The sequence below is a fragment of the Lichtheimia ornata genome (assembly GCF_029851405.1).
Source record: "Lichtheimia ornata isolate CBS 291.66 chromosome Unknown scaffold00022, whole genome shotgun sequence".
In the NCBI taxonomy this organism is placed as follows: Eukaryota; Fungi; Mucoromycota; class Mucoromycetes; order Mucorales; family Lichtheimiaceae; genus Lichtheimia; species Lichtheimia ornata.
Window position 1 is genome coordinate 372819 of NW_026695342.1, and position 21583 is coordinate 394401.

At 43.8% G+C, this 21583-nt stretch overlaps 7 protein-coding genes across 7 annotated transcripts; 2 read left to right on the top strand and 5 right to left on the bottom strand.

Annotated features, from left to right (window-relative positions):
• Positions 1 to 351: 351 nt before the first annotated feature.
• O0I10_005554 (uncharacterized protein) lies at positions 352 to 1541 on the bottom strand (the record flags this gene model as incomplete). Its single annotated transcript, XM_058485593.1, has 6 exons — positions 352 to 528; positions 593 to 667; positions 724 to 862; positions 921 to 1090; positions 1150 to 1277; positions 1346 to 1541. 6 exons carry the CDS (start codon positions 1539 to 1541, stop codon positions 352 to 354), a joined length of 885 nt encoding a protein of 294 aa, XP_058343740.1.
• Positions 1542 to 4390: 2849 nt separating this feature from the next.
• Positions 4391 to 5617, bottom strand: O0I10_005555 (uncharacterized protein; the record flags this gene model as incomplete). The annotated part of the gene is made up of 1 exon (XM_058485594.1): positions 4391 to 5617. The coding sequence occupies one exon, from the start codon at positions 5615 to 5617 to the stop codon at positions 4391 to 4393; it is 1227 nt and encodes a 408-aa protein (XP_058343741.1).
• A 3971-nt stretch (positions 5618 to 9588) lies between these two features.
• On the top strand, positions 9589 to 10074 carry O0I10_005556 (uncharacterized protein; the record flags this gene model as incomplete). The annotated part of the gene is made up of 1 exon (XM_058485595.1): positions 9589 to 10074. One exon carries the CDS (start codon positions 9589 to 9591, stop codon positions 10072 to 10074), a length of 486 nt encoding a protein of 161 aa, XP_058343742.1.
• A 1057-nt stretch (positions 10075 to 11131) lies between these two features.
• On the top strand, positions 11132 to 11483 carry O0I10_005557 (uncharacterized protein; the record flags this gene model as incomplete). The annotated part of the gene is made up of 2 exons (XM_058485596.1): positions 11132 to 11141; positions 11203 to 11483. 2 exons carry the CDS (start codon positions 11132 to 11134, stop codon positions 11481 to 11483), a joined length of 291 nt encoding a protein of 96 aa, XP_058343743.1.
• Positions 11484 to 15242: 3759 nt separating this feature from the next.
• O0I10_005558 (uncharacterized protein) lies at positions 15243 to 16465 on the bottom strand (the record flags this gene model as incomplete). The annotated part of the gene is made up of 2 exons (XM_058485597.1): positions 15243 to 16277; positions 16340 to 16465. 2 exons carry the CDS (start codon positions 16463 to 16465, stop codon positions 15243 to 15245), a joined length of 1161 nt encoding a protein of 386 aa, XP_058343744.1.
• Positions 16466 to 17234: 769 nt separating this feature from the next.
• On the bottom strand, positions 17235 to 18119 carry O0I10_005559 (uncharacterized protein; the record flags this gene model as incomplete). The annotated part of the gene is made up of 7 exons (XM_058485598.1): positions 17235 to 17311; positions 17403 to 17475; positions 17536 to 17652; positions 17724 to 17765; positions 17827 to 17892; positions 17953 to 17997; positions 18066 to 18119. The coding sequence occupies 7 exons, from the start codon at positions 18117 to 18119 to the stop codon at positions 17235 to 17237; spliced, it is 474 nt and encodes a 157-aa protein (XP_058343745.1).
• A 1600-nt stretch (positions 18120 to 19719) lies between these two features.
• Positions 19720 to 20893, bottom strand: O0I10_005560 (uncharacterized protein; the record flags this gene model as incomplete). The annotated part of the gene is made up of 5 exons (XM_058485599.1): positions 19720 to 19733; positions 19811 to 19907; positions 19972 to 20148; positions 20207 to 20803; positions 20873 to 20893. 5 exons carry the CDS (start codon positions 20891 to 20893, stop codon positions 19720 to 19722), a joined length of 906 nt encoding a protein of 301 aa, XP_058343746.1.
• Between the last annotated feature and the right edge of the window lie 690 nt (positions 20894 to 21583).

A 21583-nucleotide genomic window follows, 5' to 3' on the forward strand; every position in this document is an offset into this window, starting at 1 on the left:
GACGTATATGTGTGTACACCACAGCACTGCAACCCCCTTTTTTCACTTACACTTTCCCCCCGCCTCCCTGTATGTTCTGCTTACTCCTTGTCTATTCTTGCCCATGGAACGTGCTTTCTTGCTTTTCACTGATAGCTGAGTATAGCTCTCCCCTTTTTCCCACTGACATCCGCTCTCTGTCATTTATCATCTCTTCCCGATATTACTGCTGCTGCCCATTTCATCCGCAGTTGTAAAGTGCACTTGGGTGATGTTTGTTGTCCCTGCCTCACACACCGCATGGTTTCAAATCCAAAAAGCGTATGCACATGTTGCTATGTTTGTTGCTGGCGGTATATAAATAGTGGTGCTTTATAACTCGTCCCGAGAAAAGGAAAGCGTCTGATTGTTGTATTTTGGCAAGGTGACATCCTTGGAAAGACCAAAGCCGTATGATCCCCAACCAAGTGTACAAAAATAATCCTCCAAAAGTTTGATAGCTTCATCATCGCCTGCTGCACCAAGTGCCACATGGAAAGGAACCAAATGCTAACAAAAGTATCATCATCAATATATACGCAATTACACATTAACCACACATCTATCTATTTACCTCAGCGGTGGGATGGCATTCACGAAAATGAGGATGTCTATCAAGCAAACATGCTTCTTGCTTACGTGCATCGCCCTAAATCATATATAGCATGAGCTGCTGAATCTCATAGCAATAAACCAATAACTCACAATTTGAGTACAAGCTAATTTCTCCATTTGCTTGTCAAAGTCAACGACAAATGATGGGGTAGGTTTTCCAGCAAAAGACCAAAGACCACGTAGGTTGTGTACTGCACTGCCACTGCCGATGATCACAATATTCTCGTCTCTGCATATGCATACATATAAGTTATCTATCTTACATACATTCATGCATCCAAACTCACCTGAGAGGAGCAAGTGCCTCACCCATCTTCGTGTGCATTGCCATATCTTCATGTCCAAAAGTAGATACTTCAACAATAGGAATATCCTTATTGGATTGCATAGCTCGCTTCAAGGGCACCCATACACCGTGATCGTTGCCATATTGTTGTCCCGTCGCCTTAATCCCAGCCTGGATAAACATTGGTTAGCAACCCGTATCAATCAACGTTTCCAAGGAGATGACGCTACCTGGTTCAATAATCCAATGACTTTCTCAGCAACAAGAGGTGATCCTTGATGATCCCAGGTTTGCTCATAATATCGTTGAGGGAAGTTGTAAAAGTCGTAGATCAACTCTGGCTTTTCGGATGTGTCCACTGTAGCAAACTTTGATAAGTGATCATGCATGAGGAACCCTCCCCCCATATCATCAGGTGACACCTACCAAAAATGCCGTTCTTGCCCTGTCCTTGCCAATGGGCACTGATTACCACGATCGCACTTGGCTTGAGCTGCTTGAGATACTTTCCAAACCAATTGTAAAAGTCTCCTGGCTTTTCTTTGTCTTCAAGAAGATTGGGACCTACATGACGAGTGAGCCATTGTGGAAGCGTCTCTTTTTGTGCGAGCATTACCGCCATGGGAAATGAAGAAAACGGGTGCTTTCATTGTGGAGTTGGTTGTCGATTGTGTGCAGTAGTTGAATGTGGTGGAAGCAACAGCGAAAGAAGAAACGAGTGTTGAGAGGCGAACAAATGCACGTTGCATAAAGAGATACCCATCCCCGGATTACCCGATTCCGCCATTTTATACCATGCTGTGCTATCTTGCTTGGTAAGACATGACAAACCCATTGGATGGCGTCATCGGTTTCTTTTTCTTCAACCATCTTAATCATTGTAGCTATTCGACGTTAATGAAAATAAACAATTCCTTGCTTTTGATATGCATATCGTCGCCGTTGGTAACAAGGGATGGGCATTGTGTGAATGAAACTCTAGGTCAACGAGGTATCCATGGCATTATTGGATGAACTTGTCCATGGACTAATTATTCGGGCATATGATTGTAAAGGTCCTTCAATGAGTCTCACTGACACAATGAATCACCTCTTTATCCCGTCAAGACCGCGCGCCAGGTGACACAAAAAGATCCCCATGGCTCGCTTTACATTCGGCATATTGTTTAGCGCACATGTCATCAAAGGTCTTGTTTATCTTTGTTACTTGATTATAATCTTTCACCGTATACCGATAAAACAACTATCTTACAATGTCGAAATACAAGAAAAGAACGAGCGTTAGGATGTTATGGACAACAGCCAATCACCAAAAAAGGAGATGAGTTGTTTTATCGATATCGTATGCAACCTTTGTTCTTCAAGACACAACGAAACAATTGGATCGTGTGGACGGCCCATGATCCCCCGAGATGGCCCATCTAGAACTTCACACAAGATACTTTCGACCACGTTGAGCAAACTTTGTTCTATTAGAGTCCCCCCGCGATTGAATGTAAACAAGCACCTGTATGTTTTTACTATGCTCCTGTAAGCGTGATGCTATATGAACGGTGGTGTTTGTTCAATATCAAGTAACTAGGCCCTAATTGAGCCAAAGATTCAGAGGGGCTTGTCTCTGTAAAAAATCCAATAGGGCAGGACTAAAAGAGTCAATGCATGATACCCTCACTCTATAAAGAATAGTCATAAATTGGCAGGTAATAACCACTTCTTCCCATTCCCAACTATTAACAGATCCACTGCATGGGAACGATGCTCCTGCTCCAGACATTTATTTCCATGATTCAATTGTCTTGAGCCGAGCTGATTTGACCAAGCTGCACCCAAGCAAAGATTACATCAATCCGTATACATGTATGCTCCGCCTATCTTAGCTGATGTACCCGTTGTTTGACCGCTGCTCAGTCAAATCCGCTCCGATCAAGGCAATTGAATCATGGAAATGAACGTCTGGAGCAGGAGCATTATTCTATTGTCATAGAATGCACAAAAGTTGGATTTGGAGGAAGAACCAATTATCAGCTGTTGCTGAATAGCTTACAAAGTATCATCCATTGATCCTTTCAATCTTGCATGATAGGCAGTGTTACACAAACACGTCCGTCTGCGTCTTTGGCTCTATTGTAGTCATACTACTTTACAATGAACAAAGACCTCTTTTCATATAGCATCACGCTTACAAACATAAATACGCCTGTATCTCTAAACTTTACAATCAAACGTGGGGTTTTTATTAGAGCAATGTTGCTCGGCGGGGTGAAAGCGATCTTGTGTCAAACTATGAAGTCCATCGTGGCCAATCCCAGATTTCGCAATGTCGCTACCAGCCAAACTGGATCTCGGGGTCGACCTCTTCGACGACGACGACCAAAAAATATTTTTTGGGCTGTTTGCGACATTGAACGCGAAACTTTCACACAAGGTGCTGTTGGCCAAGCCGAGCACGTTGCTCTAATAAAAACCCCACGTTTCATTGTAAAGTTTGGATATACAAGCACCTTTATGTTTGTAAGCGTGATGCTATATGAGAAGTGGTCTTTGTTCATTGTGAAGTAGCTAGACCCTGACAGAGCAAAAGATGCAGAGGGTCGTGTTGTGTAACACAGCTACGTTTGCATGAATGAAAGGGTCAATGTATAATTACTTTATGGATCATCTAGGAACAGGCATGTATTGCTAGCTAACGGCCACTTTTATCCAATCATCATTGTTGCGAGATCCACTGCATGGGAACGATACCCCTGCTCTAGACGTTCATTTCCATGATTAAAGTAGGTTGATCCGAGCTGATTTGACTGAGCTGCGGTCAAAGAGAGATTACATCACTCTGGACATGCAGCACGCTCGATGTAGCTCAACCGATGTAATCTTGTGTGAGCGTAACTCAACCAAATCAACTCGGATCAACCTACTTTAATCATGGAAATGAACGTCTAGAGCAGGCGAATCGTCCACCTGCAATAGAATGCACAAAAGTTGGGAATGCACAAAAGTGGCTATTAGCTGCCAATACATGCATTCCAAATGAGGGTTGCGTACCTGTCATGCATTGTCCCTGAAGTCCTGACTTTTTAGCTGAGTTACCCAAAGAGGTCCTTCTGCATCTTTGGCTCTCCAGGGTCTAGCTACTTGGCAATGAGCAAAGACCACTTCTCATATAGCATCACGCTTACAAACATAAAGGTGACTGTATCTCCAAACTTTACAATGAAACGTGGGGTTTTTATTAGAGCAATGTGCTCGGCTTGGCCAACTGCACCTTGGGTGCCAGTTTCACGATCAAGCTTGCCAATCCCAGATTTCGCAATGTCGCAACCAGCCAAACTGGATCTGAGGGTTGACCTCTTCGTTGTATGGGGGCTGGTATGCCCCGAATTTATTGAAGGGAGTATGTCAGAGAGTGATACCCCTAAAATGATACAATATGTGGAAAGGAAAATATGAAAGAAGACAAGGGGTGAGAGCGCGCTAATCTGAATCATTAAGTCTCATAGAAGAGACACTCCCGGAGGAATTGGAAGTGATTGTTGTTGGCGGAAAACGTTTGCCCTGGTCACAAAGCTTAGTGTGAAGGGTGGATAAAATGGGCACCGATGTAGTTCGAATAATTTCCTTGGCTTCATCAGACATGGGAAATTGCTGCAACAAAAGGTTGATGAAATGAGGACTTGGCGGAGCCGCAGATGAGTTGGATAATAACTTGTCATTTGTGGGTTCTGAAATATGATTGCTGATAATCATGTCGTTATGGGCTTCGATAGGTGAAATGTCGGTGCTAAACATTGAGACATCAGATGATTGGCTGCTGGTAGCAGTGGAAGTAGAAGACGATGGAGACATGGGTGGGTCAATGGTGGGCTTGACAATAGGTCGATGATTGGGACACTTAGCAGCGCGGTGACCATTTTGGCCGCAAGACCAACAGGGGCGATTTCGGCTTGGATGAGTAGGGCATGAAGACTTAGAATGACCAGATTTGTGACAATGGAGACAGTGAAGCGGCATTTCGGCCCATGTTGCATAAAACCAATCCTCGGAGTTTGGCCATGAAATCTTGTGTGAGAGTGACGAAGATTGCTTTGAACTTGAGACGTTTAAGGTTGCGTAACCATGCCCCATGAATAGATTGGAGTCGTGATCACGAAGAATGCCATAATCCAGAACATCACCGAAGGGTGAGAGAGCCTTACAAATTCCATCGGTAAGCTTATCACGAGAGGTAAAAGGAAGGCTGCTTAGTCGAAGATGAATGAGACAAGAATCAGCTGGTAAAGGCACACTGGGCAAGATACGCATACCATCCTTGAAGACAAGGCCTGACGTACAAGCTTTTTGGTAAACGTTGGAGTCATCGATGAATAGTTCAACAATACGGCGAGCATGATCCGAGTGAAGGCGTGCACCACAATTGTTGGGAAAGCTTGCGTTTATATGACACAAAAGCGTAGCGCGATTTTCGGAACGAGAAGTGAAGTCAAAGAACAAGCTGGTACAAGAAGCAGGAGATCCACCGGCTTTCCACACATTCGAATGTACAGTATTGTCATGAACCGTTGCTTTCAACGAATCCCGCGTTGGGGAATGAGTACGTGTTGAGGAATGAGTACTGGTAACCTTGGCATAGGATGGACGCTGAGGACGAGACTGAGTGCCTGTTTCCTTATCAGGCGATTTGATTGAATTCGCGGAAGACATGAGATCGACCTCTTCGACGACGACGACCAAAAAATATTTTTTGGGCTGTTTGCGACACTGAACGCGAAACTTTCACACAAGGTGCTGTTGGCCAAGCCGAGCACATTGCTCTATTCAAAACCCCACGTTTCATTGTAAAGTTTAGAGATACAGGCACCTTTATGTTTGTCAGCGTGATGCCATATGAGAAGTGGTCTTTGTTCATTGTGAATTAGCTTGACCCTGATAGAGCAAAAGATGCAGAGGGCGTGTTTGTGTAACTTGCGTCATTCAGCACAGGCGATGCATGATTCTTGTACACTATTTAGGAATAGTTCAAAATGCCAGCTAATAACCTTAGTCCTCCCATTCTCCATTGTTGTCCAATCCAATGCATAAGAACGATTGTCCTGCTCCATCCCAGCATGCCCATCATTCAACTTTCTTGATCCGATGAGATTTGACTGAAAAACGCTCAAACAGAGAAACATCATCCAATATCAATCAAATTGGTAAGTTATTTGTAAACTGCCGGCTAATAGCCCATTCCTCCCAATCATCTTTGTTGCCCAATCCAATGAATGTGAGCGGTTGTCCTGCTGCAGCTCATCATCTCCATACTTCAACTTCCTTGATCCGAGCTGATTTGACTGAAAACCGCTCATCCAATGGAGTATCATCCAACTTGAGAAAAATCACTTTGATTAATGATCCGTAAAATGGCAGCCGATAGCCAATTCATCCCAATCACCTTTTTTACCGAGCCCAACCCAATGCATGTGAACGATTGTCCTGCTCTAGCCCATCATCTCCATCCTTCAACTTTCATGATCCGAACGAATTTGACTGAAGGAACAACACTCAACCATTCAACCATTCAACATCAGTTCAACCTACTTAATTTCCAGCTCTTCCACTCCCACCTTATTTTCTCGTGTTCTTTCACTATACACAATCGCTAATAGATGAAGAAGGCATCATGATCTTTTACGTTTGTCAGGGGGGGGTTACACGTTGGTTGTACAAATTTAGAAGTTTAGCTGCAAAAACGAATCGATGCGCACACACATAATAGACGCCAATCACCCTCACAGCAAGTCATGAGGTGCTTGTTCGAGGACTAATACTCGTATTGTTGTTATCGACCCAAGTGTAAAGGGTATTGTTAAGGTACACACTGTAACAGGCGGGGCGGCGTAGAGGGCATAAACCAGGAACAATGAAAGGAACGACCTTCTCCCACTCCCGCTTCACAACGATGCAAGGTAAGACCAACTTCATTTACACTCTCCACACCACTAACTTCTGGCATTGCCAACAATGCACACCGTCAATGGGTGAACAGGTGGTCAATGGCAACACATTCAGCTACAACAAGCACGTGCGCGTTCTACCCATGACACAAGCTTCCATTCCAATACAACATGTAAGTTCAATCGCTGCAATTCCTTTTATTGTTCAAGTCGACCATTGTGGTACTAAAGTTCGCGTGTAGGTTGGTGTTGTCTCGTCTATACAAGACCCAATGAGGCGTCGCGTGCCTTCCTTGCCGAGTTGTCCACAATGAGAGTTCTCAAGACGTCTTTACATTGCCTCTTTTGGGTATGCTGACAACAAAGGCGTGTGGGTTGGTTTTACTTGTTATCTCACATTGCGTTTATGGTAGGTTGAACATGTTGGATGATTGTACCTCTGGCAGCAACAGGATACGGATCTCAAAGCAAGAATGCTGTATGGTTGGCTCAATGGTATGCATGGTATTGGATCTACAAAGCGAAACCTGTTAATTAACGAGCCTTACAATGAAACAGCAGCAAGATAATATGGATGACATGGAGATACGGTTTTATTTGAGGCAATGATGCTATTGAGGAATACCACAAGGTAAAGTGTCCATTATGGAATTTGTCCCTCCAAGTGTGCTTACGAAAGAAATATTAGGTCAGGCTCTGGTTGGGCGATTATTTTGATCAATCAGCACGTCGAGGATGTCATTGTATAGTACTATGCTCTCCTGGGGAATTTTGGCCCGGAAACAGTGTGACTCAAGATGCGATGGCAAGGCCAATTTGAAAAGGCATCCGCTGTGCACACGGCCTCCATCCAAGTGCGGCTATTGATTTCCTTGCCTACAGAGAGAAGGTGGATATCTCTTATGATGCCAATTTCAGGATCCAATGAGAGTATGGTACATATGGTGGCATACCTTGGCGCTGCAGGTTGATTATTTTATTGCCTTCGGATGGTGTATGGTTGCAATTCCTTGTGATCACCATGGTTCAGGGCGTCGTGTGCCTTCCTTACCGAGTCGTCCACAATGAGAGTTCTCAAGACGCCTTCACATTGCCTCTTTTGGGTATGCTGACAACAAAAGCGTGTGGATTGGGTTTGCTTCTTATCTCACATTGCGTTTATGGTAGGTGAACATGTTGGATGATGGTACCTCTGGCAGCAACAAGATACGGATCTCAAAGCAAGAAGGCTGTATGGTTGGCTCAATGGTATGCATGGTATTGGATCTACAAAGCGAAACCTGTTAATTAACGAACCTTACAGTGAAACAGCAGCAAGACAACATGGATGGCATGGAGATACGGTTTCCATTTGTGACAATAATGCTATTGAGCAGCACCACAAGGTAAGAGGTTCATTGTGGGATTGATTGGATTCAAGTGGACTTACCAAACACCATACAGTGGCAGAGCCTCTTTCGGCGATACTATTATTATCACGGCTGCACGTCAAGGATGTCATTGTATAGTACTGTGCTCTCCTGGGGAATTTTGGCCCGGAAACAGTGTGACTCAAGATGCGATGGCATGGCCAATTTGAAAAGGCATCCGCTGTGCACACGGCCTCCATCCAAGTACGGCTATTGATTTCCTTGCCTACAGAGAGAAGGTGGATATCTCTTATGATGCCAATTTCAGGATCCAATGAGAGTATAATACATATGGTGGCATACCTTGACGCTGCAGGTTGATTATTATATTGCCTTCGGATGGTGTATTTGGTTGCAATTCCTTGTGATCACCATGGTTCAGGGCGTCGTGTGTCTTCCTTACCGAGTTGTCCACAATGAGGGTTCTCAAGTCGTCTTTGCATTGCCTCTTTTGGGTATGCTGACAACAAAAGCGTGTGGGTTGGTTTTACTTGTTATCTCACATTGCGTTTATGGTAGGTGAACATGTTGGATGATGGTACCTCTAGCAGCAACAGGATACGGATCTCAAAGCAAGAATGCTGTATGGTTGGCTCGATGGTATGCATGGCATTGGATATACAAAGCAGACCCTGTTAATTAACGAGCCTTAAAGTGAAACAGCAGCAAGGCAATATGGATGACATGGAAATACGGTTTTATTTGAGGCAATGATGCTATTGAGAAATACCACAAGGTAAGAGTGTTCATTGTGGGATTGGTGTGATTCAAGTGGACTTACCAAACGCCATACAGTGGCAGAGCCTCTTTCGGCGGTACTATTATTATCAAGGCTGCACGTCAAGGATGTCATTGTATAGTACTGTGCTCTCCTGGGGAATTTTGGCCCGGAAACAGTGTGACTCAAGATGCGATGGCATGGCCAATTTGAAAAGGCATCCGCTGTGCACACGGCCTCCATCCAAGTACGGCTATTGATTTCCTTGCCTACAGAGAGAAGGTGGATATCTCTTATGATGTCAATTTCAGGATCCAATGAGAGTATGGTACATATGGTGGCATACCTTGACGCTGCAGGTTGATTATTGTATTGCCTTCGATGGTGTATTTGGTTGCAATTCCTTGTGATTACCATGGCTCAGGTATGTATGACTCTCATGCTTTTTGGGGACCTTTGCTGAAACGCCTACCATTATTATTTAGAGGGACCATTGCAGAGAGCTACTTGTCTTTTGGTGCTTTGGAGTTTACAAGATCACAGCTATGAATTGCTAAGTATTGTTGGATGAGTTTGGACAATTGTTTATGGTGCATCTTTTATAGGTGAATCATGTCAGCCATGGGGAAATGTTTATGTCCTTGGTGGTGTCAACCTTTATTGCGTCTCGGGTGGTTGGTTACCAAGCAATGGGCGATTTCTCTGGAGAATGTCAGCCAAGTCTTTTATGAGTGGATTGTATCAGCAACAAACAACAGCATCCATATCGTTGGTTCCATATCAAGCTTTATCCCATCATCTGGTTCTTCTCGTTATCGGCAATTCGGTGGGCATCCTGAAATGAAGGTCTCTTATCGATTGATCACATCAGCAACAAGGAACAACTTGTATATCTTTGATATCAGCAAGCTTTCTATCTCTTGGTGGTTCTGGTTATTGGCGATTCCTTTGATGGATCTCTACAACTATACGTGTCTTATGGATGGATCATGTCATCAACAAGCGATGAGAGTCCACGTTGATATCTTTGGTGTTACCAAGGTCATTTATGCATCTCCTCAAGGCATTCATCGTCAAGCTGCATTCGATTTCCAATGAAAAACGATTGCCATTCACATCGCTCTTTAGCCATATGTACGTCACTCCGCAGCTAGGATCTGGTTTGGGCTTTTCGATGCACAATGCTTTCTCGATTTGCATGTGGTCTTGGGCAGCAAGGATTGTCTCGTTGTCTCTCTTTGTAAGGGCTCTTCGGCATCATGTAAGTATGCTATCTTTGGTGGTATCAATATTACTCAACCTTCTCACTGCATATGCCCATAAAGTATCGTTCCATCGCTTTCAAGCCGAGTACCACCGTAGCGGGCCTTACCAACAAGCGGACGATTGCAAAGAACCGGCTGGATTTGGATATCATCAGGATTGCGTGCATATGACTATCATTGGTAACTGATGATCCGTTCTTTTCTACAATGCCTACCAACATCCTCTTTTACTATAGTGTGCGGACTATTCAGCAAGCTACTTGTCTCGTGGTCATTTGGGGTTTTCATGGATGCAGCTGTCATTGGATGTCAACATCTTTTCGTGCATATGGATATCATTGGTAAATAGTGGATGATCCGTTTTTTGGCTCCAATCCCAACCAACCCCCTTTTTTTATTATAGCATGCGGGCTATTCGACAAGCTACTTGTATTCTGGTTCTTTGGGTTATCATGGATGCAGCTGTCATTGGATGTCGACATGTTCGTGCGTATGGCTCTCATTGGTAATTGCTGATTCATTCGTTCTACAACGTCTGCCAACCTCCGCTTTTAGCTTAGCATGTGGGCTATTCATCAAGCTACTTGTCGTTTGGTCCTTTGGGATTTTCATACATGAAGCTGGCATTGGTAAATAATGATTCATTCTTTCTTTCAATGCCTACTAACACCCTCTTTCATGTGGGTTATTCAGCGAGCTACTTGTCTTGTTCCCTTTGGATTCTTGATGGATGCAGCTATCATTGGATGTCGACAAGGTTTTATTATTTGGCTTCATTGGTAAATAGTGGATGATCCGTTTTTTGGCTCCAATCCCAACCAACCCCCTCTTTTATTATAGCATGCGGGCTATTCAGCAAGCTACTTGTATTTTGGTCCTTTGGAATATTTATGGATGCAGGTATCATTGCTAAATATCGTTCTATGTGTTCGGGAAAGTGTTTACCGTGCATCATTTATAGGCGAATCATGCCAGGGTCAAAGAGCAACGTCTATAGCATCCTTCAGTGTCAGCTTGCCTAATTACATCGTTCGATGGTTTTCATTACTGTACCACCTATTGGACACTTCCTTTTATTTGCATCTGCAGCGGCAAGGCAACAAGTTCTATACCTTTTGGTGTCGCCAAGTTTTATCTCGTCTTATTGTGGTCCTAGTTGTTGACAACCCTTTCAATGGATATCCTGCTACGCATGCCTGTTATCGGTGGATCATATCAGCCACAAGCAAGAAGCAGCAATGAGCCACAGAGCCCACATCTTTAGTGTCAACAACATTTATTTGATCCTCTGGTGTTCTCGTTATTGGCCAATTGATTTCAAGAGCCCTCTTCACCGCACGTATCTTATGGATGTATCACATCAGCAACAAACAACAATGTTACGTGTCCTTTTGATGCTGTCAAGGTGTATCCATCTCTCATGGCATTCATCATCAAGTATCGCTTGGAGAAACGGCTATCAGGATTGGTCACTGTGTCGGCATCTCTACAGCAAGGAAATGTGTTTTGATTACTGGGTGGCATCAAACATCGTGGATTCTCATATGACACTGGCTAAGTATTGCTACCATTACCTCAAAGATAAAGTAGTGATATGCAGTTTTATAGGCCCATCATTCCATCAAGCTATAATTTCGCATGCTCTTCGGTGCCATCAAAGTCTCTTCTTACAGCTGTCAATGGCGAATCCTATTGAAGAATTGGAAGACGAAGATCAACATTTGAATTTGGGTGGGTGTCTCAGAAGCAAGCAAGCGATCTCTATCTTATGGTTGTGGTTGTCAAGGATACCGTTTCCATGGTTTTGGAAATCAGCTACCTGCAAGTCGTCTCTTTATCGGTGGATCTTCAGAGCAATGTTTTTATCGGTGCCATGGCGGATCTCATTCCTCAAGTACTTGTATGGATACCTTGGACGTTCTCTTGCAAGTCAATATCCTCGCGTATGCTATTTCATCAAGGCCGGATTTATTTGTTGCAGTGCATGATGTGTCTCTCTGATGACGCCTACCCAAAAAGGTCGCTTGATGGCAGCAACTACTGATATGGCGGATGTTTATTTGCTATGGGTAGAACGGGATGGTGCCTTGCTCATTTGTGTAAAGCATCGTTGGCAGCTATGATTTACATGCGACAGTGTGGTCAGCCCTATCTTGGCCCTATCAATTGCATTTGAGGATTACTGCCTTAGCCGTTGGAAGTTAGACTGTTCATCAGTAGCCTTGTGGTAGATATGGGATTATGTATTGCTTTTCGCTCTTATGGGTCGGCCTCTGTGGGCGTGGGATAGCTAACAGCCATTTCCTCACAATCGGCAATGTTGCCCATTCTATGACAGTGGAACGATTCTCCTGCTTCAGACATTCATTTCCATGATTGGATTATGTTGATCGAGTTGATTTGGCTGAGCTACGCTCATACAAAGGTTACTTCAGTTGAGCAACATAGAGCATGGTTAGATGTGTGGATTGATGTAATCCCTCTTTGGCTGTATCTCAGTCCGATCGAAAACTAGGATCAACAATCCAATCATGGAAGAAATGAATGTCTGAAGCAGGAGCACCATTCCACTGTCATAGAATGGGCAACATTGCCGATTGTGAAGAGTAGCTCGCAATGTACAGGCTTTTGTCCAACAGTATATAGTATCATCCTTCCATCTAATGCAAGTACAGCTGAGTTGCAGAGATTTCTGCATCTTTTTGTTCTGCCAGGAATCAACGCGGCAGACGAATTTTCCCAGCACAAACGTGCCTGTATCTAAACACAATGAAAACGTGGGTTTGAATAGGCAATGAACCGGCTTGGCCAACAGCACCTTGTGTGAAGGTTTCACGTTCAATGTCGCAAACAGCCCAAAAAATATTTTTGCTGGTCGTCGTCATCGAAGAGGTCAACCCTCAGATCCAGTTTGGCTGGTAGCGACATTGCGGGAATCTGGGATCGCCCACGATGAACTTCATACTTTGACACAAGATTCCTTTGACCCCGACAAGCACGTTGATCTATTAAAGAGCCCACGTTTGATTGTAAAGTTTGGAGATACAGGCACCTTTATGTTTGTAAGCGTGATGCTATATGACAAGTGGTCTTTGTTTAATGTAAAGTAGTATGACTACAATAGAGCCAAAGATGCAGAGGGACGTGTTGTGTAACTTGAGTCAGTCAGCTAAGGCGATGCATGACACTTGTACACTATTTAGGAGTAGTTCCTAAATGCCAGCTAATAACCCAGTCCTCCCATTCTCCATTGCTGCCCAATCCATTGCATGTGAACGATTGTCCTTCTCCAGACCAGCATGCTCATCATCCAGCTTTCTTGATCCGAGGCGATTTGGCTGAACAACGTTCGAGCAAAGAAACATCATTCAAGCATCAGAAAAATCATTTGCAAACTAATTTGTAAACCGCCAGCTAGCAGCCCATTCCTCCCATTCACATTTGTTGCCCAATCCACTGCATACGAACGATTGTCCTGCTCCAGACCAGCATGCCCATCATTCAACTTTCTTGATCCGATGAGATTTGACTGAAAAACGCTCAAGCACAGAAGTATCATCCAATTTCAGAATGACCATTTTGCAAAGTTATTTGTAAACTGCCACTTGATAGTCCATTCCTCCCATTCATCTTTGTTGCCCAATACAATGCATGTGAACGATTGTCCTGCTCCAGCTCATCATCTCCATCCTTCAACTTTCTTGATTCGAGAGGATTTTGATTGAGCAACGGTCAAACAAAGAAATGTCATCCAACATCGTTTCAACCTACTTCATTTCCAGCTCTTTCCACTTTTAGCTCATTGCCTCTTGCTCCCATTTGCGATTGTTGGCCCATTCAAGTACAACTACCACCTGCGAACGATTGTCCTGCTCCAACCCGCCATGTCAATCCAACAACTGTCTTGATCAGGTTGTCTCTGACTGAATGGCAAGTCCAGGGCGTGTGCACCCCACTACAACAACACACCTTCCTTGATACAACACACACTCTTGCACACTCCTCTACCACGACCAATCGTACAGCATTCATTCCAGCAGTTGCCATTAGCAAGGTTTTTACTCCATTGTGTCAAACAGCGTCCTTTATTTGCGGCAACTTGTCGACAGCCTTTTTCACATGAACAGCAGATAGCAGCCATTGTATAGAAACAGCTTTATTTACGTGTGGCAACTTTTTGCTTCAATACATACAACCTCTTATGGATATGAATATGATACGGATATGGTTTGGTACATGGGATGGAAGGAATTGGATACATGCAATACGTGGAGAAAGAGCCTTGTTCTTATTTGCCCATTGTCAACTTGACATTATGCGTCCAATGATCGTACTTTACACTTTACACGCTATTCTATGGCAGCTACATCATCATCCTTTGTACAACCTGGGGACCATGTACAACCATGCAATGATTCGCCATCATGCATTCAAGTGCCACCACTCACCTTTGCACAATGCACGCTCAAAGGACGGAGCATTTCCAAATCTATGTATATCCCTCCATCTCTCTTGTTATCGATGTTGGATTAAAGGATTGCTTCTTCAGCGAATACGGGATTGCGTTGGTAACCATGTCAACTGTCTATCGTGTAAACGACCTTTCTGAGTTGGATCTCGTCGTGTGTGGGACTTGATGCAAGTAGCTATCCTTGTGATACTACAATAAAGGAAGAGAAAAGATCTAATTGATTCATTGTGCCGTGAACAAAGGATGCATACGATAGCACAACTCAACTCCGTTTTTTCTACAGACCAGCCCTTTTATGGAGAGTACGTAAAGAAATCACGCTTATTTTGTATGTTTGCAGGGTGCAAATGCTATGGCTAGCATGCGTGTGGGTGTTGATCATTTAATTCAGTTATATACAAGCAAGGTTGAAAAAACAAATGGTTTTGACTAAAAGCAAAAGGAAGAATGTTGAGTGTGTGTGTGTGTGTGAGAGAGAGAGAGAGAGAGCAGGGTGAATGATGAGCTATGTGTGTATGCTTTGTGTGAAACTAGTCGTACATTGAGGGTGATTTTGAGTTACGATCAATCGAATAACGTTCATTGACAAACATCATGATGGCATGTGCAGCGGCTGTTACAGGTGAACTAGGTGGGCTTAACTGATCATCGCTTTCCGTTTCAGCACCAGAGTATCTTCCTCCATGTCGATCATCGTTTTGAAAAGAACGAGTCCGCTTCCTTTCCCACTTTCCATTTTGTAATGTACTTCGTTCTTGACTACCTCCAACATCATCTTCATCCTCATCGCAAAGCGTTGGTGCAATACGGCTAATATCAGGTTGCGGTTGTGAGCTTGACAAACCATCACCCATACGTGTATCCTCCAATGGTGGTTGTGGTGACGATGGCAACGCATTACTTCCTTCAGTCATTTCAATAGCATACGACAAGAAATCAAGCGAGCTCTTGACGGGTGGTGTCGTGGCTGTAGTCATAAACGCGTCATCAGCTCCATCACCATCAGCAGGTTGTTGACATGGTGACTTTTGTGATGATGGCATGGTAGGGGAAGATGATGATGGCTGTTCATTCATTGTACAATTGTTGTCAAGGGAAATGTCGTCTGTTGTTGATGATACAACAGCATTGGGGATGGTGGTGGTGTTGTCTTGAGTAACAGATTCTGGGAATTGCTGTGTAGTCATGGTGTTGGGTTCGGTTGCTGTGGAGATGGTTGTGGATGATGATACGGGATGATGCTGATAGTGGTGTTGGTTGTCATTGTTATGGTAAATTTCAGGGGCAGGGTGTCTGTGCTTTCGTTTACGGTATGGATCACGCGTCGATATCAATGGTGTCGAATACGTACGTGTCAGCTTGGCCTTTTTAATCTTGGCTGATGAAAACTGTCCACGTTTATCGAGGATATCTTGTTGTGTGAAACGAGGTGTTGGTATTTCATTGTATAGCTTCTTTTGTCTCTTTTTCCATTTTAGCTCCACATCGATCAGCGTGCTATTTTCCCATCCATTGTGCAGCTTGAAGCATGCAAAGTTGAGGCGCGTCTTGAGATTTGCCAAGTGCTGTTTATACAACCCATAAGTTAGCAATTAGAAACGGGATAGGTTAGCAAAGGTACACTTACTCGTGAAACATCAATGGGGGGTGGATCCATGCGTTGGTTTGTGCTCAATTGCGTGATCTCGTTTCTTGGTTGTATGGAGGGATACCCGCTATGTCTTTGAATAGCGTCGTGATGTTGTACTTGCATCGATGGGAGGATGTGTCAAAAGTGGGGAGAAAGCGGAAAAGAAAGTGAACAATGGTAAATGCGAGATAACACAAAGACAGAGGGGGGGAGTGAGAGAGAGAGAGAATAAGGAAGAGCGGGGATGCGGCACCTTTGTTATCACGCGTATGCTGCGGTTGTCAATACGCGCCTCCGCCTTTTCGCGTTTCGTACCGCGCTGACGCGCGTTTTACTTTGATACTCCACACTTTACAATTCCCCACTCTTCCTGTTTCACACTTCCATTACTCCTTGCTTTATTATCATCCATACACGCGAAGACTTTTCAGGGCACATTAAAGGTATCCAAGGCAACCATAATTTCCTTGCATCAAAGTTTTTTTCCCGCCATGCATTCAATTTTCTCAGCTCACGTGCACAATGATATATACCTTGTATATGCACAATGTCCAATCCTGTCCACATTCTTCTTCATTGCAAGCTGCTTAACAATCGTAAACATGAAACAATTATAATCTTATGAGCCAAAATCTCTATGGTGAGCTGTTGCATTTGTTGGGGTGAGACAAGATTGGGGGGGGGAGAGATACACGAGGTGCTACACGGGGTATGTGTGATAGTCGCGATGGTAAACGTAAAAAAAATCAGGCGCCGCACGCGTGGAAACGCAGTTTGAACAAAACGCCTGACGCGCTCACATGAAAAGAAGTAAAGAGAAAAAATGGAGACGCGCGCCCGTGTTCTTCATGCCAAGCGGATCTCTAATTCTAAAAGCTTCTATAACAATATACTACTGCTTTTGGCCAATCTCATTCTGCGGGTGGGCGTAAGCTTGAGCAACAAACTTGTTATGTCTTCCAAGAGCAACTACATACACACATACATGAATTCGCATGTTGATTTTCATGTGGCTATCACCGAGAGAGAGAGAGGGAGGGGGAAATAAACACACACTTACCAAGGCGTCCATTTGAGGAAAGCTCAATGCTTGTGAATGCAAGTGTCTTGCCCAATTTGTCACAGCGACAATCCTGAATTTATGGTTACATAAGCATCCATGGATACGGCATTGACTATGCACTTTTACCTACCACTGACACAACATCTCCTTCCTTGGCACTCGAAATGTAGCTAATGTTGATGTCTGTGCTCACACCTGTTGCATATAATCCTTTCGAAGCTAAAGCCAATGATCCGCCAACATCGACCTATCGGCATAAATAATGTCATCCATATGCTGTATCCCATTTTTTGCCTCATTCCTGCATCCATCGCATACCACAGTTGCAAGCAATCCACCATGCACCGACTTGAGTCGATTCTACATCATGGAGATAATATGAGTTGTCAAATATCGTTTCTTCTCATGTATGTATACTTGCCAAATGTTGCTTTTCCACAGTAAACTCGGCACGAACACGACCTTCTTCGCTGTTGATCACCTTGAGCTGATGATATTATATAGGGAATGAGTATGGGGATATACAGAGACTCGGTTGTTGTTTTACCCCTGGCAACACCAAAGAGTCGTATCCTCCTTCAGTATGAAAGCTCTACGAACGCACAAGAGTAAGTGATCCAATGTCGCATGCGACCCCATTGTTGAATTGCCAGCACTTACCTTGAGTACTTTTTGAACTAATGCTGGGGATCGTAAAACAGTGGTTGGTAACATTGCACAGGAGAAAAGATAGACGTAGATTACAAGCACTTCACACACTTGCAATGTAATTGGCTCCCAGACTGTCAAGCTCGCATCAGTTGCCGGGATGTTCCGTACACGCCCTTTCTCACATTCTTCGATATATATTACCCGGCGGATGATGTAAAGAATCTCTCAAAGGATTAGTATAGCTCATCTTCCTGCTATTGGTATTTGGATCACTACGCAGTAAATTCATCAAGACCCTTATCTTCGTGCATGATGATGATCATTCATTCGGCAAGCTCTTGGTGCATTGCTTTTTAATAAAGGCTTCCATTGATCTTCCTTCACCATTGCCTTCTTGATAAAGAAATAGGATTGATTTGTCCCATTGTGAATCACCATTGTTGAGTTGTAGCCAAGTATCCTCGAATGGATGTGGTCCTTTGTTCCTCACAAGGGCCTCTGGAGCCAAGGATATCTCATGTCCTAATTAGGAAGTGGATACGATTGGGTGGCGAGTCACTCTCATGATCGCTGTGGCCAGCGATTTTTGGCTGTAGCTAGGCATCCGAAAATGGATGTGTGATCCTAATTAGGAACTGTGATGGTTGTTGAACAGCTCTCAAGATCCACAAGATTGAGCACTCTCGATCATCGGGCGTGACGCTCGATGTCCATCAAGGACTACCTCCGATTGGTATAGAGGATCCAAATTTGATTTGCCATTAGGTGTTGTGCTTTATGGCCAAGTTGCCTCCCTCGTCCTCCACAAACGGCAATCTCTTCATCTTATTTGTGCAAAGGAAGGAAAAAAACTAATGATGTGACTTTTGCTATAATAAATATTGGATTTTTCACGATATCAAGTTCCATTTGATGGAGGTAGATGAGCATGTTGGCTGCAGAGCAGTGGGTTCTTCCTTTGGGAATAACAAACAAGGTGAAGAGGTTGCCTTTTGTGGACGAGGGGTGGCCACTTGGCTACAGCTCAATCTTGAGAGCGACTCGCACCTAGTTCTTTCTTTGCACAAATAAGGCGAAGAGGTTTCCTTTTGTGGAGGACGGGGGAGGCAACTTGGCCATAAAGCACAACGCCTAATGGCAAATCAAATTTGGATCCTCTATACTAATCGGAGGTAGTCCTTGAAGGACATCGAGCGTCACGCCCGATGATAGAGAGTAGACCCAGCTCAATCTTATGAATCTTGAGAGCTGTTCAACAACCATCACAGTTCCTAATTGGGATCACACGTCCATTTTCGGATGCCTAGGTACAGCCAACTTTTCCCTGCCAAAAATTGCTGTGTGGCTAGGTCACTCTCATCTTTAGCTGCAGCCAAAGTCCTAAAATGGAAGTAATCCTAATTTGGATATGGTCGTGCTCATGTTGATGCTGCTGCTGCCAGCAAGAAGTATCCCATATAAGGACGTAGCCTTGTTCAAGTGGAAGAGGGATTGAAGGTAACCAACGCTGGATTTACATAGATCTCATCGTATGCTGTGCTAAGTATCATCATCACGCTCTACATTTAATCCTTGTAGACAAGGGATTGCTTCCTTTACAGAAAAGAGCATTTATTTTGATATGTGCAATGTGATGTGTTTAAATGAAAAGCAAGACGGGTCCTTAATAATGACGAGCTATATAATCAAGAGTTGGGGAAAGAATCACCGTGATGAGTATGATAACCGAAATAACATCATCCCTTTAGACTTACCTCTCTTTTCCTTTCTCATAGACATCGACCCAACCGAGCTATGCGTGGATCGATCGTCTTGGCTCGATTCCTCTTTCTCCTCCTTTTGGGCAAGAGCCTAAGATAGTCCCATCTTTCTTAACATGTATTCTTTACCGCATAACAACACTATTAATGCATACCTTTTGATATGTGGAAGATGATAGAGAAAACAGCCGATCCAATTCTGTAAACTTTTGCTTTCGCTTATCAGGTCGATTGGTTAAGTATCCTTCAAAGCCGCGAATGATGTTGCCATTTTGTTGAGTATCCTCCAAATACGACCCTTCAAATAGATAAATGGCGTGTTCGAGATTGATCTATATTCACGCATGGCACATGAGCAATTTGCTTGACAACTTTGAAGAAATCACTTACCAGGTTGGTATCGACTTGCTTTTTACGACTCAATAGCGCCTGCAACTCTAATTTGGCTTCCTCGTATTTCTGACGAATTACTTGTGGAGGTTCAGTAGGTGCTGCAGATGCTGTTGTGGTAGCAGTGGTAGTCGTTGCTGTATTGGTATTGGTACCACCTGATGTGGATGTTGATGCGGCAGCAGCAGGAGCGTTTATAGTAGCAGTAGTAGTAGTAGGTTGTGGATTGGATGTTGTTGTTGTAGAGGCAGGTGTAGAAGATGATGATGCTGGTGCTGCTGATGATGTTGATGCTGGTGCAGCAGCTGCTGCTGTGGAAGATGTATTGTTTGCAGGCGTGGTGTTGGTGTTGCTGTTGTTGTTGTCAGTGGTAGTACCAGCATTGTCCTTATCAACCGTTGCCTGCTTATTATCCTCTGAAGTTGTCTCTGATCCTGTTGGTTGTGCTGGAGCGGCTGTAGAGGTCGACGTAGTTGCATCGGTAGCCGATGTGTTGGATGCTTCTTGTGAAGAGGACGAGGATTGACCCATAGGTGCTTGTTGCTGTGAATCAGATGCTGGTTGTGATGGAGAAGATTCTTGCTGTGTAGAAGAAGACTAGCTATCGAATTAGCTTCATGGGGTCTATGGATCACGATCAATAAAATAACTGGTTATAGAACATACTGCTGTTGGAGCTTCGACCATGTTTTTGTTTTCAAGTGTAGTTGGGTTGGTATGTGAATGATGAGTGTGCGGACACCAAGTTGAGCCCATAAATCTCAGGTGATAAGGGACCAGCAGCTACAAGACGACGCGCCTTGAACACTGGATACCATCATCATTGCCTACATTCATGGAGACAAGATCTTGGCATTCCATGAAATGTGTGTATTATGCATCTAAGCATCATGAAACGAGATACTAAGCCGACCATGTGATGTTGCATTGAAATCACTCTTTATCTGGCAACGAACTTAATTGATTGTAGTAGACAGGCTCACCCTGCAAGAAAGAATTACCCGATCATGTAATGCAGGGTTGTATTGTTAGGCTTTGTGGAGTTGCTGCGCCTAGCCATAGTTGCACAGGTACATTTCTTTTTCTTTGTGATGAAGCAGCTAAGCATTCATTAGCGGATGACGATTTGGCTTGAAACACAGCATATAACTTGTTCCCAGGGCTAGAACGGTCTACACATCATGGATCAACAAGACTCTCCTTCCATGTCAATAAAGAAAATCCATCATCATCTACAAGAGAAAACATGTAATCGTTTACATACAACCATGCCCATCAATAAACTTTTGTAGCAAGTACAATACGTCCTCGATTACCAAATCCAGTGGATTGAACGACGATGGCTCTTGATGTTACACACACTACAGCACTCTCAAT